At 34.3% G+C, this 16,867-nt stretch overlaps 1 protein-coding gene across 1 annotated transcript in view; it reads right to left on the reverse strand.

Moving 5' to 3' along the window:
• The window catches only part of Klhl1 (kelch like family member 1), a 360,467-nt gene that overhangs the window by 9,942 nt on the left and 333,658 nt on the right, over window positions 1-16,867 (reverse strand). The window contains exon 10 of the mRNA XM_006978014.4: window positions 357-528. Within this exon, the coding sequence (XP_006978076.1) occupies window positions 357-528 (172 nt within the window). The remainder of the gene's footprint in view (window positions 1-356; window positions 529-16,867) is intronic.

Consider the following 16,867-nt stretch of genomic DNA (forward strand, 5'->3'; position numbering starts at 1 on the left):
GCTTTTCAAACCAAATATTCTGTCATTGCTTTGTTTAAAAATACATTATACTTTCATTTTTTTAAATTTAGGTCCCTCAAATCACTTGGTGTTCCTTCTTCTGAGTCATTATAATGTCTTCCTGAAGGATGGATATCTTTTAGTAGCATCAGTTTATTATAGTATTACATGTAAGAGAAAATAATACACAAAGATATTCATTTAATTTTCATACCACTCATAACATAAGACTAAATTAATCACTTTAGTACAATGTTCATACAAGATAAATTGCAATAAGTATAAGCATCCTCCACAAGATGCATCTTAAATAATTCTGCTTTACATTCAGTTAGTTATGCCCATAACAATCTTACCTGTGTCCACTCATTAGTTTGTGGATCATATGATTCCATGGTGTTGAGGTATGTTTGCCCATCATAGCCACCAACAGCATATAGTCTGTCACCAAGGAGACAGACACCAACACCATCTCTAGGCATACTCAAAGGAGCTACCATGGTCCATGTGTCTGTTTTTGGATCATACCTAAAATTCAAGGACAATAAAATAAAATTCTAATTATACTCAAATTTTATTCTATAAATGATAATTTTTAAAAGTGTTATCTGAGGGGACCTGGACTGGTCTACTCTGGTGACCAGTCTAGTGAATACCCTACCCATCATCATGGAGCCTTTATCTAGTGACTGATGGAGGCAGATGCAGAGATCCATGGCCAGACGTCAGGCTAAATCCAATCCATGAGAAAGAGGAGGGATTCTGCAGGTGTGGGATGTTGGGATCATGATGGGAAGACATGTAGAGATGACTGGACACACTAGTGGAAGCCTATGAACTGTAGACTAGTGGCCATGGTGCCCCCATAGGACTGGACTAGGCCTTCTGGATATAGAAGACAGTTGTTTGGCTCAAACTGTTTGTGGGGTGCCTAGGCAGGAGGATCAGAATCTATTCCTGGTGCATGGGCAAGCTTTTGGGAGCCCGGTACCTGTGGTGTGATGCCTTGTGCCTTGAGCAGCCTTGGTGCACTGGGAAGGGCTTGGACCTGCCTAGGCTCAGTGTGACAGACTCTGTTGACTCCCCATGGGAGACCTTGATTTGGGGGATGTGGGAAAGTGGGGAGGCTTGGAAGGGAGGGCTGGAGGGTAGGAGGAGGGAGGAGGGAGGAGGGGGAATCTGTGGGTGGTATGTAGAGTAAGTAGAAAATTTCTTAATAAAAAAAATGAAAAGAAAAAATTGTTATCTGAAAAGAAAATTAAGAATGTTTGATCTCAAGTTCAGTAATTTTGACAGATAAATTTTTTGAAACTATTAGCCATGATAATGGTCATTATAAATTCTAAGGTACTTAAAAATCATTCCTGAACCCTTAAAATGATAAAGATTCATTTGGTAAAAATAAATGTCATGCCTTTCTTTCCAAGATGAATATTTAGAAGCATAAATCACTATACTCCACAGTAAATGACGTTTTGAACAAGATTGAAATGTAGTGATGTTATAATGAAGCCAAAAGGATGCTTAAAAACCTGGAGGACATCAGTTTGAACACTTAGTAGATGTAACCTTTTCTGAAATGGTAATGCAAATCTATTCTACATTTTTTAGAAAAGAAACAATCATATTGTTCCAAAATTCGGTGGCTGGCAAGCTTGATGTAGTGGCACATACATGTTATTCCAGAATTTGGGGAGAGGACATAAAAGGATCAGGAGGCAAATGGACAACTTCATTCATCTATCTACCTAGTTCAAGACCAGCCTGGGAAGCATACATGAAATAGTGTTTCAAAAAGAAAATCAAAACAACTTTAAAAGCATCTAGTTTAAAAGAAAATGTAGTCCAGTTTTATTAAAATGAGTATTAAGTGTGGTATAAGTGTTAGAGTGAGCTCCAGGACAGAGTGCATTACATATGTGCAAACATATATAAATACCATTAACATAAACTTATTAAGAACTTAGCTCAGTAAACAGACAGACAAAAACTAAAACACCCAAACAAAGGTATTTGAGAGATCAGTGAGCAATATGTCTAAAGGTATCTATTTAGCCTTTGAATTTTAGGGAAATAGTTCCAGGTGAATAGAACCGTCATTAATCATGACTGCTAAAATTTTCCATGAAGGATACAACAGTAGATGAAGTGTTTGGAGCCAGGTAAGCCAAGTTATTTAAATAATAATACCTACAACACTTCCTTTTCAAAATATCTAATTACTTCATATTACATATATGAATTTCAAATATCTATCTGTACATAATGTTTAGAATGGTACAAACTGAGAGATTGAATATAACTTATTTCAGTTGAAAATGAATCACTAAACCACATATTTGCCTTTAATCTGAAATTTACAATTAAGATCCAAAGCTAAATGTTAGCAAGACAAAAACAAAAATATAAATTATGACTAAAGATAAAGTATTTTCTTTTAAAAAGGGAAATGTATGTTTTGTGTCCCAGGATGTATTTGGCCAGTAGAAAACTCGAACAATGGACTATTGAAATAAACCAAAAATTAACATCAGTGTGATAAAGTTTTCACTATAAATGTAGTATTTATAGAGAATACGCATTTTACACAAAACATTACATGTTCTTGAATGTCAAAGATGGAGGCATGTGTGTGATCATCTATTGACTCAATGCCTGCCAAAATTTTAATAACTGTCCTAGGCTGTTATGCACAAAGAAATTTGATTGACAGGCTTAAGTTAGTCAAGGCAAAGCATCATAAAAACTAAAAAGCACAAAGGCCCACAACATAATTACAATTATACAATATATTCAATCACAATCTAAAAAAAAAAAAAACATTTAAACATTTTCACAAACATTCTGAAACATACCATAATGGAAAATGAGTTATGCAAAGAAATGACAAAGAATACCACCTACATGCAAATAGAATATTCCAGAAGGTGAAACATTTTTTTAAGGTAACCAGACAGATTTTTCAAATAAATAACTTAAAAAACACAGAGACAGGTAATGAATATTTCCAAATTAAATGCGAATTACACTTTTAGGACTGTGCTTGTGGTTCAGAATCTTATTCAGAAAATTCTTGTCTCTACTGCATCTTCAGATACATTTTCTGTGCATTTATCCAACAAGTTCACCTTCTTGAGTATTGAGTTAAAGACTTTAGATCCATTTTGAATCATTAATTTATAGTGTGAGAAATGTGGATATAAGGTATTTCTTTTTCAGGTTAATATTCAGTTTTGTCCATTTATGGAGTAAGCTAACCTTTTTCCAGAAAGTAAAATTAATATATTTGTTAAAAATCAGTTGCCCATAGCTATTCGAGTATATTTCTGGATCCTGTATTATATACCGTTGGTCAACATATCTACTTTTTATGCAAATTCCATGCATTTTTATGACTGTCACTCAGTAGTATAACTTTAGGTTAGGTCAGGTAGTGTGGACATTCTGATAGTGTTCTTTCTTTCTGGGGGTACCCTTGGTTACCACAAGAAATGAAACCACAAGATATTAAACTTTCTACCCAGCAAAGGAAACATTCACCAGAGAAAAAAGATAAGTGAAAATTGGAGGAAATAGTTGTTCACTATATTTTGGACAAGGGTGTGAAACCAAGGATATATAAAGAACTTTAAATGCAACCAATAAAACAGCCAAATATAAATGGGCCAATAAAATGAACAGACAGTTATCAAAAGCAATCTACAGAGTTAATGCAGTTCTCATCAAAATTCCAACATAATTCTTCACTTTGAGATCCTATATAACCAAAGTCAGTTGTCTGTGAACAAGAAAACAAATGACATCAAATGATGGTTGTTGCTAGCATTGTAAACTAGTGCAATCATTGTGAAATATCAGTATGGAGTTTCCTCAACAACATCAAGAACAGAACTATTATATGACCCAGCTATACCTCTCTTTAACATATATCCCAAGCACTCTATATATGCTATGACAGATTACATATATACATCCATGTTTACTGCACTAATTGGTGTAGCGGGAAGTGGAAGCAGCTAAGATGCTCATCAATGGATGAATGGATATTCAAATGTGTCATAAATAAACAACAAAGAAAACCTGGAGTTTTACTCATCTCTTAGGAAAATGTACCTATCTAATTTTGGGGAAATTAGATACAACTAGAAAGTATTAGATTAAGTGAGAAAATAAAGACTCAAAAAGAAAAATAATCACAGATTCTCTCTCACATGAAGGTTCTAAATTTTAATATTTCTACATTTATAAAGGAGGTGTTTTGATAGTATGTACAGAATGTGAAATTAGAGAGGCAATCAATAGGGAAAGAGGAACAAAAGATATTGAGAAAGGATGATTAAAAAAAAGATCAGATATGGCGTGAAAGGAGAAAACAGGCTCTTAAACTATGAGGACACATTACAGGACTAGAAAAGGGAAGCAGGGTGAGAGAAGTAATAAATAGTTTAGGTTTTCAAAAATGAGTTAAGTCTCATTCTTCTAAGGTAATACATTAAAATTTAAAAAGTGTTACAGACTTAATAATGGGGGTTTCCTAAACTGGATGTCAATTCATAAAAGCAAATATTAAGAGAGATTTGGAATTTGGGCTTTTTTCATTTAACATAGGCATTAGATTTTAATAAGGGAATGAATGAGCTCTTACTGCTGGGTTAATAGCAATGTGGCTATGTTAAAAAGTAAGACCTTGATTGTTCTTAGTTGTTCCTGAAATTAATTTAAAATCTTTTAGAATGAAGACATCTTTGAAATGTTCATGAAAATCATTCAAGGGAAACAAAAACACATGGAAAGGGAACAGGTAGAGTAAAAATGCTCAATAGTTGATGGCTGCTGGATTTCAGTGACGTGTTCTGGAGGATGTTGTCTTGCTTGTTGTTTGCTTATGGATGTCATTTCCTAACAAAAATCACCTTACAGCAAATAAAAGGTACATTTACATTTTAGTGAAAAGTCAAGTCTTCTTTCAACAGAATATTTTATTTAATAATGCCCAGTTTGGCTTGAGTCACATATTTTACATGAATATCTTTTCTGAAGTCATATTTCAGAATTTGCCTGGTAATTATTTAGCTCTGCAGAGTAACTATTTTTTAAATACTATCTGCAATGGAGATGTTGTTCATCACTTAGCAAAACAGAAAAAATAAAGAAATTGAAGAAGTAACTATTAGAAGTAGTATATGAATTTGTAAATTCTAGGTGAAATTCAGAATGTTGACACAATTCTGCAAGTCAATATTTTGTGATGAGTTGTACAAAACTTATCTATTTACATCCAGATACAAACTTGAAAACTGCAGCTACATATACAAATAAACATTTTATACATTGCACACATTTCTTGAAAGTAACTTTAAAATTTTATTGTCTTCTACAAAACCATTCTCTGTATTAGATGGGGTCTGTTTTAGGTAGAAAGCATCATTTCAAATATATATTAGTGCTTTATTTCTCAGTGTTTCAAATGCTGTTTGTATTTAGCTGAATGCATTACAATTCAAATTAAATGAAGTCACACTAATCCATGAGTTTCCTTTGACTTGTGGCATTCAGACTCCATCACAGATGAGAAGAAAGTGAACACGCACTCAGAATTACCCAGACCTGTAGCACTGACTCCCTCTCACATTCACAGTTCTAGAAAGATTTTTCTGTATTTAAAACTGTTCAGAGATTCCTCTTTGCCTGGAGGCATAGGAAGTTATCCCCAAAGTGATGTATCTTTTTTTTTGTTTTGACATAGATGATTAAAGATTTATAAAAGGTATTATAAATGTTAACTATGAATTATATAACAGTACTGTTATTTTTTAATAAAATGTAGTTTTAAGTAGTTTTTAAACTGTGCTGGCCATTTAATTAAGACAATAAACAAGCAAAAAGGAAGGGGCAGTGTTGAAGGTTTGTTTTTGGTCTACGTCTTCTAAATGTTACCTTGGTCTTCCTAGTCAATATGTGAGCTCTGTAACAGAGTCTCTATTAAACTTTACAGCCCTCAGGCAAGTGAAGCAGGCACCAGTATGTAGTGAATAAAATGGGCTGTAAATGAAAGCTTCTAAAGGCGTGTAACAGTCACAGAATATGAGTTCATTTCCCTTTGAAAATTCACATTGCACTTTTCAGGCAGCATTAAACCGCCAAGCTTCATTGTCAGTCTCATACATAAAGGATGCAGTTTGAATTAAAAATATTCACGGAAAATTTCTTTTAAATATCAAACTACTATCAAATAGAAATGAGACAATTCAGTGGCTCAAATTTCAAAACAGTGTTTAGACAGAGACATTTACATACAGAAATATTTGCAGCTTTATATGTATACCAGCTAAAGAAAGCAAAGAGGAGGGAAAGAAACAAAGATCAATACCAGACTCTCTCCCTAAGAACCCACTAGCCACAACAGCCAGGGAATCAAGTAGAGGATCTTCATTTCTCTTTCTATCCTTCAGTTTCAGTCCCTCAATCTCATCCTAGCTCTTTAGCAGATGACATGCAGCATCCTATCTTCCCTTCATCCCTCCATTCCATGAGGATTCCAGACCCAGGTTAATCCCACCTGTGGACCTGCACAACCCACTACCCTTCCAGCCCAGCCCCACTCCAAACTGTCAGTTCTCAATACCTAGAAACAGATTCTAACTGGGACTCACAGTGGCCACACCTCAAAGGACTCAAAATCATTCCACATAAGGTAATTTAAAGCCACCACCAATTTATAAGATCCAGAAATGTCAGCAGAAGCCACAAGATGGAAAATAAACCCAACAAAGAAAAGACCAGATATCAACACCTAGAATCACAATCAACTCAGACCAAGATGCCTAGTAACCCATGAAAAAATACAATCAATAACAGCAAGCAAAATATATCTCCACTAGAGCCTAGTGTCAATACTACTTGAGATTCTGAGACAAGCAACAAAGCCAACACACAAGGCAAACTCTTCAATATAGCAATTATAAAAATATTCAAAGACCTTAAGCAGGAAATAAATAAAGCCAAAAATGAAATAAATGAAAACCAAATCAAACAGTGGTATTGAATAGAAAAAAAAAGGTTCAATAATATTAAAGTGAGAATGAAATCACTGTGAGTTCCCAAAGTAAAGTAAAACTTGAAATGAAAAGTAAGAACTGGAACAGAAATATCAGAGTCAAACCTCACTAACAGCATACAGGCAATGGAAAAAAAAACTGCATGCACTGAAAATAAGATAAAAGAAATGGATACCCTAGTCAAAGAAAATGTTAAATCTTAAAAAATCCAGGCAAAATATCCAAAAAATCTGGGACACATTGAAAAGAGCAAGTCTATGAATAATATATGTATAAATTATGGAGAAGAAACCTAAGTCAAAGTCACAGATAATCACAGAAAAAAAAAATCCCCAACCTAAAGAATGTACAAGAAGCATATAGAACAGAAAATAGACTAAATCAAAAAACAAATTCCTAATGACTCATAACAATCAAAACATTGACCATACAGTGTGGTGATGAATTATATACCCTAATAAAATATGCTGGAAGATAAGAGAACAGAACAAGAGACTAGATTAAACATAAAGGCCAGGCAGTGGTGGCACACACCAACACTTTAAAACCTAGTATTTGGGAGGAAGATATCTGCCTGGATCTCTGTGAGTTCAAAGCCACCCTGGACTACACGAGATTGACTCAGTCTAGGAGAGAAACAGCCAAGCAGTGGTGGCACATACCTTTAATCCCAGTTCTTGGAAAGCACACACACCTTTAATGGCTGGGTGGAGAAAGGTACATAAGGCATGAGGAGACAGTAACTAGAAGCCTTTTTGGCTGAGGAAGCCCTTACAGCTGGAGCTTTTTCAGGCTGAGGAGTCCTAGGGGTAAGAGGTAGCTTGTTCCTTTGTCTTTTTGATTTTTCGGGTAAATTTTATTAGGGTGCACAGTATATGTTACCACAATAGAGACCAAAGAAAATACTACTGCATCCAAGAGACATATCTTACTACCAAGGATAAATATTACCTATGGGTAAAATGTTGAAAAATGATATTATGAGCAAATGGGTCTAACAAACAAGTTGGTACAGAGATTTTAGTATCTGGCAAAATAGACTTTGACCCTAAACTAATCAGAAGAGAGGGAAGGACACTATATTCTCATCAAGGGAAAAATCCACCAAGAGGATATTACAGTTCATATCTATGCACTTAACAAAAGGGCAACCAAGTTCATAAAAGAAACACCATTATAGCTCAAATCACATACTGCCGCTCACAGACAGATGGGAATTTTCATACTCTAGTCTCACCAATAGACACATCACCCTGACAGAAGCTAAATAGAAAAATGCTGGAGCCAGCTAGCATTATAAACCAAATAGACCTGGTTTTCACAAAATGTTTCACTGAAACATGAAAGAATGTTCCTGGCACCTCATGGAACTTTCTACAAAATTGACTACATTCTTGAACACAAAGCAAGCCTCAAGAAATACAAGAAATTTGAAAGGAAGAAGCCGAAGTATCTTTCTTTGTAGATGATATGAGAGTATATAGAAGCGACGCTAAAAAATTACACTTGGATACTCCTAAGCTGTTAAACACTTTCAGCAATGTAGTTGTGTACAAAATTAAGCTACAGTAGTAAGTAGACCTACCATATACAAATGAAAAATGGACTGAGAAAGAAATCATGAAAATAACACCTTTCACAATAGTCTCAAATTAGCTTTCAATTCTACCATAAGTAGGCTAAAATTTATGTAAACGTAGAAGTTAGGTATAGAGAAAGGGAAACTAACATAATTATGGATTGACTAGGGGGCACAAGGTGGGCTGGAATAGGAGGATCAAATGGGGAAAGAAATAATAACATGGCAAATGAGGCAATCCCAGAGGGAGTGTTAAAGCTAAGGGCCATTTGAGAGGTAGTACGGAAATCTAATATAGCAGAAGATTTATATATATATATATATATATATATGTGTGTGTGTGTGTGTGTGTGTGTGTGTATTCCATGTATTCTACATATGCAAATTATATATATGTATTCTATCTAAATCAATATTGGGGAATACAAAGCCCCAACAGTACATCTCTGAAAGTCAGAAAGACGTAGATATGTAAAAAAAAAAAAAAAAAAAAAAAAAAAAAAAAAAAAGGGCTCAAAATAGAAGTAAATACATTATATTTGAATAATTTTTTTTTAATTTTAATGACTAAGATTAGTAATAAGGCTGTTTTAAAAGAAATAATTTTAGATAGTTTCTAATATGTATGAATATCTGTAAAACATATAATAAGATGTTCATGTTAAAGACAATGCATGGGTTAAAATGTATGAAATATTGCTAACCGAAATTTAAAGTCTATATCAATGCTTGTTCCCACAATTAGTGTAATAAAATTGTAATTTGCTATACATGCTCTTCCTAGCATGCAATATTACTTTTGATAAGTTGATTTTTGCCCTTCTAGTGATGAGAGGAGGTAGCACTCTGATGTACTCTTATATACTTTATTTTCAAACTTTGATATGTTTTATTATTTTTCAGGTAAGTTCTCCACTTTACTTATCATTTGAAATGCCTACTCATGTTAGCCTAGACTTGTGTACATTTCAAGCTAGCCTCATAATCAGGGCAAATATTCTGCCTTACTTTTCCAAGCACTACAATTGCAAGCCTGAATGATTGTGCATGCCTAACGAATTTACTGATATTATTTTTCTTGCAGATGAGCAGGTTACAAAATGATTGAAATTTGATGATAAAGAAAAGATGCTTCAATTTCAGTTCATAATTTGTATTGTTCCTTTTTATATTAAATATTCCATGACTTAATTTGGTGGCCACATTTAAATAATTTCCTTCTTGGAATAAGCTATGGTTTATTGTAGCCTCTCTGAAAGATTCAGAAAAAGGGCTAAACAGAGAGAAATCTGCAAACATAACAGCTCCTTCACACTTTTCAAAGGTGTTCTATGACAGAATTTAAAATCTATTTGAACCATTTTCAGGCCAGGGAACCCAGAGTGTGCCCAGGAGATTTGAATGTTGGGAGAACCACATTTTTTAAAAGGAAGCTACTAGACTTTATTTCAATGTGTCTAGCAAATCATTCCAAGAAATGTCTTTTCTCCTTAAGCTGCTGTTGAAAATGCCTAGTAATGTCTATAAATTATGAATAATAGTTGTACAAAATAACTATATTTTCATATTTTTACCTTGTTGTTGAAAAGATTCCCATTGTATAGTCAATGCTAGACTGTAACTTATAACAGTTCTCCTGCCTCAGACTCCCAAGCACTAGGTTTACAAGTATGTATCAACATGCTTTACTCAATAGAAGTTTATTGCATATACTTTTAAAATAGGGGTCCAAAATGTTTAGATTCTCAGAGAAGCTGCATACATATTTACAGGCCTATAAAAAATACAAACACAGTTTTGCAACGAAACAACCAAAACTTTTAAGGTGTAACGATAGAAAATATCATAACAAAATTCTTATTTTTCCATGTTATGCTCATTCAGCTGGCCCGAGAATCAAACTTCTAATATGGAGCAGAACAAGAGGGGACAGAATAATAGGGGGAAGGAAAGGGTTGACTAATATGATACCTAGTCAAAATGACAAAAGCCTCCTATTTGAAAAATGACTTTGCTATAAACATAAATATTTTGAAGGTGTTTGGATAGTATGGCCATTTGTCAAAACAACATCAGTTTTTACTCTAGGAGGGCTTGTTTTCTCCCTAGTCATCAGATTTTGATCAAGATTAAGATAGTGGGCATGAGAATTCCTTCTTGGAAGCAAGCCTCTGACTTAAACAGGAAGCAATTAATTGCCTCATAACAGGATTGTCACTAAGATACGAGCAGACACATCTTGCTGGTATGTCAATGCTGCAGCTTGAAATGTCCAGCACTGTGTATGACCAATGGTGTCTTTCATCATCCAGCAACCTATACAGCACCTCCTGACATTATGAAAACAACCAAATAAGGAAGAAGTTTCCCAGACAGTTTGAGATTGATTTCTAGATATTTTCCAACCAAAGTTTATGGTGTAACATGAATCTTAAAAAGCTGTATTAATTGAAAACACTTGGGAGTCAGATATTGGCATAAATGCTGAAAGATCAGAGAGACAGAACACGCCACACCTAACTTTACCTCGCCAATTCCTCAGCGGATCTTGTCTCCTTAAACTGGAGCCTCTGAGTCCTCATTTGAATGGATCTCAGCTGAAATGCTGCTAAAAGCCTAAAAGTTTAACAAGGCTCTATTCCTGGTCCTCATGCTGTATGTGTATGTGTATGTGTATGTGTATGTGTATGTGTATGTGTATGTGTAGGTGTAGGTGTAGGTGTAGGTGTAGGTGTAGGTGTAGGTGTGTGTGTGTGTGTGTGTGTGTGTGTGTGTGTGTGTGTGTTTATATATATATATATATATAGTGTTATCTTTCTGCTTTCTGCCATCACTTCCTGGGATTAAAGGCATGTGTCACCATGCCTGTCTGTTTCCAATGTGGCCTTGAACTCACAGAGATCCAAATGGATCTCTGCCTCCAGAATGCTAGGATTAAAGGCCTGTGCTAACATTGCCTAAACCTATGTTTAATATAGTGGCTGTTCTCTTCTCTGACCCCCAGATAAGTGTATTGGGCTGCACAATATATCAACCACAGTATGGTGCCTTAAGTATCAGTGTGTCAATCTAGTTATGGTGGACAACAAAGGCAGGGCAAGAGCTTGTGCTGTTTTGGAAACCTGGATTGTTTGGAGCCCTATATGTTTTCCACTGGTCAACAGAGTGATGCTTAATTGAATAAAATGCTGAGACTAAGACAGTGAGTACTTACCCTAAATGGACCATCTATATGAACATACCAGCAACCATGACAGGGCTCTTGTAACTTTTATAAAGAGGATGCAGAATGAATGTAAGAGCCAGAGGATAGCAAGGTATACTGGGAACATCTGGGAGTAAATATGTTTACTACAACTGTGAATTCATGAGAGTTGTTACTTGCAGAAGCTCTATACAAGAACAAGTCATCAATAAATCCTAGTGTAGATGAGGCTGTGGCCACAAAGTTCCATCTGATATAGGGAAACTACTGTCAGTGGATAGGTGCTTGAAGGAGGAGAATCATATTTATTGAGGATATGGCCATTAGTGAGTTTTCCATGTTCAAATGGCTGGTTCCAGACTCATGCACAGGCACATATGTGCAACACTAACTGGACATAATAGATTATCAAAATCAAAAGACATTAAATGTTTGAGGAAATATGAGGAGGTGCAATTGAGACATGTGGAATTGGAACTGTCAACTAAACACAATCATATTGTTTTTTGTACATGTATGAAATTCTCAAAAAAATTTTTTGTGTATATGAGTGGTTTGCCTAAATATATGTCTATATACCAGATATGTGCCTGATACTCATAGAGTACAAAAGAGGGTGTTGAATTTTCTCAAACTAGGGTTATTGATGTTTGTGAGTCATTATGTGGGGACAGGTAATGAAATCTTGGACGTCTGGAATATCAGTCAGTGCTCTTATACAATTAGTCACCTCTTCCACCATCACAATAAATAACCAATTAATTTTAATGACTAGTTATAACTATTATTTTGTAGGAAATTTAGATTTCCCTCTATATGAAAATATGAATTTATATTTCACTATCTTACTTAAGACCTAACATAAGAATCAATAATTTGAGAGGTAGGTTTTTTTTTTTATCATCTCCATCACATTACAGTAAACCTTTAGTTCTTAGATATTTGCCTTCTCCAAAATGAAAAGATGAAATGTGGAATTCAAAGGGATAAAAAATGTATAGCATTAGTGAATCTCAATTTTTATCACAGGAGTTTTTTTTTCTTTTTTAAAAAATTATTTTATAATTTAATTTAATTTTACATATCAGCCATGGATTCCCTTGTCCTCCCTCATCCAGCACTCCTTCCCCCAAGCCCACCCCCATGGAGGATGAAGAGTTTTTTAAGACCCAGAATTGTTCTACATTCAGAGAACTAGTCTGCAAAGTGCTCAGCTGTATATAGGACATCTACATCAAAATCCTTCCTCTCAAGTTTATGGAATAATCATGGAAGAGGGGCATAAAAGTTGTGAGAGCCAGAGGCAATAAATGACTATAAGAAAACAGAAGTTTGAGGTCATACCAGGCCAGCAGCACTTATGAACTCTCAGCATTTGTGACAGCAAGCAGGAAACCTACTAAAATCAAGCCAAACAAATCCATAACATGAAAAAAGGAGTCACTCATAAAGTCCTACCCCTAGTTGAGGAGCTTGTTGATGATTACTAAGAGAGGAAAATCGGTTTTACTAATCATGTAACTCCTGGAAATGTACCCATGATCCAGTAGATAATTAGGAAACTATGCACATACTGGCAGGCAACACTAAGGGGACACAATGAATGTGTTTAAGAAACAGCACATGATATTGTGCAGGAATAGTGATGGGCCTATATGGGTAGAACTGAAAGATAAAGAAGGGGAGAAAATTTGACCAAAACACATTATATAGACACATGAAACCCCAAAACTCTCGAAAATAAAATAAGAAAAAATTAATCCAAAGTTCTAATCTTGTCTTACGTATAATGTTTATAGTTACTAAAAATATAATTAGAGTGGATGTATGTATACTTTAATGACTAACAGCAAATATTAATTTTGATGTTTGAAAATATATTAAATGTACAAACACAATATAGCTATTACTTATCTTCACAGAAATATAATAATTAGTATTGGTTTATAGGCTATTTTAAATAATAACAATGGTGACTTGAGCAGACTTGAATAGATGTTTTGTATTTTTTTGTAATAAAACTATCAAACATTTTAGTATTGGTTTATTTATTGTGTTTGACTAAGACGTAGTTATATGAATTTTAATTAATATGTGAACAACTGTTTAAACTATCAGTTACTATCTAACCCCAAAAACTGTATATTGAATGAATGTCTTAAATATATGACCATTATTAATATTAAGGCAAAGAAAATAAAAATAGATAATTCACACACAAATACAGAAGAAATTAAATGGTAGAAATCTATCTATGGATATAACTTATCAACGGTAATCCATCTTCATTTTATCATTCCATTATTTAATCTTGAATATAACTAATATTTATATAGATGGATGTATATTTATATTATTATTTAATTTGTCTACACTATAACCTACTTATAATTTGCTCTGATACAGTTCCTTGAAGAAAAATTGGGCTCTATTTCCAGAGTCTAATAGATTCTAATATGCTAACTGAGTACTTACTTTGTGCTTGGAATTATACCAAGGGTATAGAGATTGAGATAAAGTTGTAATCTTGAACATTGCCAACAAACAGAACCACATTTAGTGGAATGATTTATTTGAAAATATAATAATTATGATTTCTACAAAACAAACCAACTACTATCCTTTCAGACCAAATCTACTTTATGGAAATATTCTTCTGGCTGACATACGGAAATCATCTCAGAAGGAACAAAATGAAGTTTCTATTGTACAGTTTAGGAAGTTTCCATTGGTCTTTTTGTCCCATTTATTTTTCTGTCAGAGATGTTTACTAGGATGCAGAGAGAAGAAATGCGGTCCTCATCTATGATTAGCAAGTAGTGCTAATGATGCCTTCGAGCCTATTTTATGTTTCACTTTTGTTTAAAGAGGTAGAGCACCAGGTCCTTGCCTGTCTGCTTCTTACTCTAGGATGGTAAATTCTGAATAACAAAGATGAAAACACAAGGGTGAGAAGAAGGCAATGATGGATGGCATACAGGGAGAGACAGCTGATATTAAAGACCATTCGAGGGGTTGTGTGGAAACCTGACACACTAGAGGCTTTCTAAAACATATAAATACATAAAGGGTATCTAAACTAAATCACCAAACAATGGGAAGAGAAAAATCTCCACTGGCCATCTTTTGTTATCAAATGAAGATTCCAGTACCTGGATTTGTTCTTACCTAATTTATTTGTTGTCCAAAGGGGTTCCATGGGACTCCACAAGCAATATAGACTGTTGCAAAGGTATAGGCTGCACTACAAAAACTGAAGGAAATGCCCCATTGCTGAAGACAACACCTACATAACTCATAGTACATGGAGAAGTAGAGATGGTGTTTAAACAGAGCCTTGATTCCTATGTTCTAGTGTCTGTGGTTAAGGAAGGTACTCCACAATGGTATATTACCTGCAAGATATGCTAGGTGCCACAAAGCTTGTGGGAGTAACCAACCAATAACTGATTAGGCTTAAGCTCCAGCATTCCACCAGAAGGAACCTATACCCAATACTGTGGAAGTGACCAAGAATCTGAGATTAGATAGCTCAGGTCTAAAAAAAAGTTAAATAAAAAATGGTCTTTAAAAATAAAGACTAAAGAAACAAAAAAATGTGGCAATCAAATTAGTCTTTATGACAATCCTCTATGTTCATAGATTAGTGCCTTGTTCAATCATCATGGAAGAAGCTTCCTCTTGCAGGAGATGGGAACAAATGCAGTGAGTGATCCACAGCCAGACAGTATGCAGAGAGTGTAAGTTTGGCGGAGATACTCAGACCTAAATAGGGTGTCTCCACTAAACCCCTCCCCTCAGAGCTTAGGGAACCTTGCAGAAGTGGAGGCAGAAAGAGTGTAAGAGCCTGAGTGGATAGAGGACTCTGGGGAAACAAGGCTCTCTAAATCAACACAGTCAAAGTCCATATGAACTCATAGAGATTGCTGTAGCATGCACAGGGCCTGCAGAGGTCTGTACCAGGTCCTCTGCATAAATTCTAAGGCTTGTAGTTTAGTGTTTTTATGGAATGGCTGCATCTGTAATTGAGTGGATCTCTGTTTTTGTTCCTTCTCTTGGACAATTTTACTTCTGTTTGTCTATTTTGGATGTGTTATTTTTTTGTTTTATCTTATATTTTATTTTATTATTATTCCTTAGAATCCTTTTTATTTTCTAAAGAGAGATGGAAAGGGAAAGGGATGAGTGGGAGGGGAGTTGGTAAGAAACTTGGAGGAGTAGATGGAGGGGAACCTGTAATCAGGATTATTTATAAGAGAAAAAAATTGCTGGGGGGCAGTGATTCATGTCTTTAATCTCAGAAATACAGAGGCCTCTATGATTGTAGAATAGTCGAGTAAAGAAAGGAGGAAAAATATATATTTTAAATAAAATGAAAAAAATTAAAAAATGTTTAATGAACAGACCATTGTATGATCATTAAAATTCAGATGAGCTGTTAAGGGTGTAGATAGAACAGATACATGGACCAATAGGTGTTTGACTTGATTTTAAAAGCATATAAATATCCTAAAGGATAATAGTATTATCCCTATGTTAATAGTATTATTGTGAAGTTAATTTTCATGTCTTATTGACTTTTTAATTTTGTTAGAATTGTATGATTCTTTCAAATGAATCAAAGTTCCATCTCTATTATATTTATTATTATACCATACACCTGTACACTTTGATATTCAGTTTGTACATAATAAAAGTAGGAGCAACCCAAATAGAAAATGTAAGCAAAATAATATTTATATATAAATGAGTATGGAAAAAAATATTACTCTTCTTAAAAATGATAACTTATGGTCTTAAATTTTCCTAAACCTTAGTAATGTTATGCAATGAATTTCATCAATCAAAATCACTTATTAGGGTGAAGTTTTGTTATAAAACAGATGTTTATCACTTTCCCACTCTGTTCTTAACTCATTTCTCTCTTTCCCTGCCTTCTTAAATTCTGTGAGGTTTCAGTGTTCTTTATGCTCAATATGAACAATTGTGATAAGTTTTAAATAGCTGTGCTTATCACCATCATTA

This window comes from Peromyscus maniculatus, chromosome 9 (genome assembly GCF_049852395.1).
Source record: "Peromyscus maniculatus bairdii isolate BWxNUB_F1_BW_parent chromosome 9, HU_Pman_BW_mat_3.1, whole genome shotgun sequence".
NCBI classification, from domain to species: domain Eukaryota; kingdom Metazoa; phylum Chordata; class Mammalia; order Rodentia; family Cricetidae; genus Peromyscus; species Peromyscus maniculatus.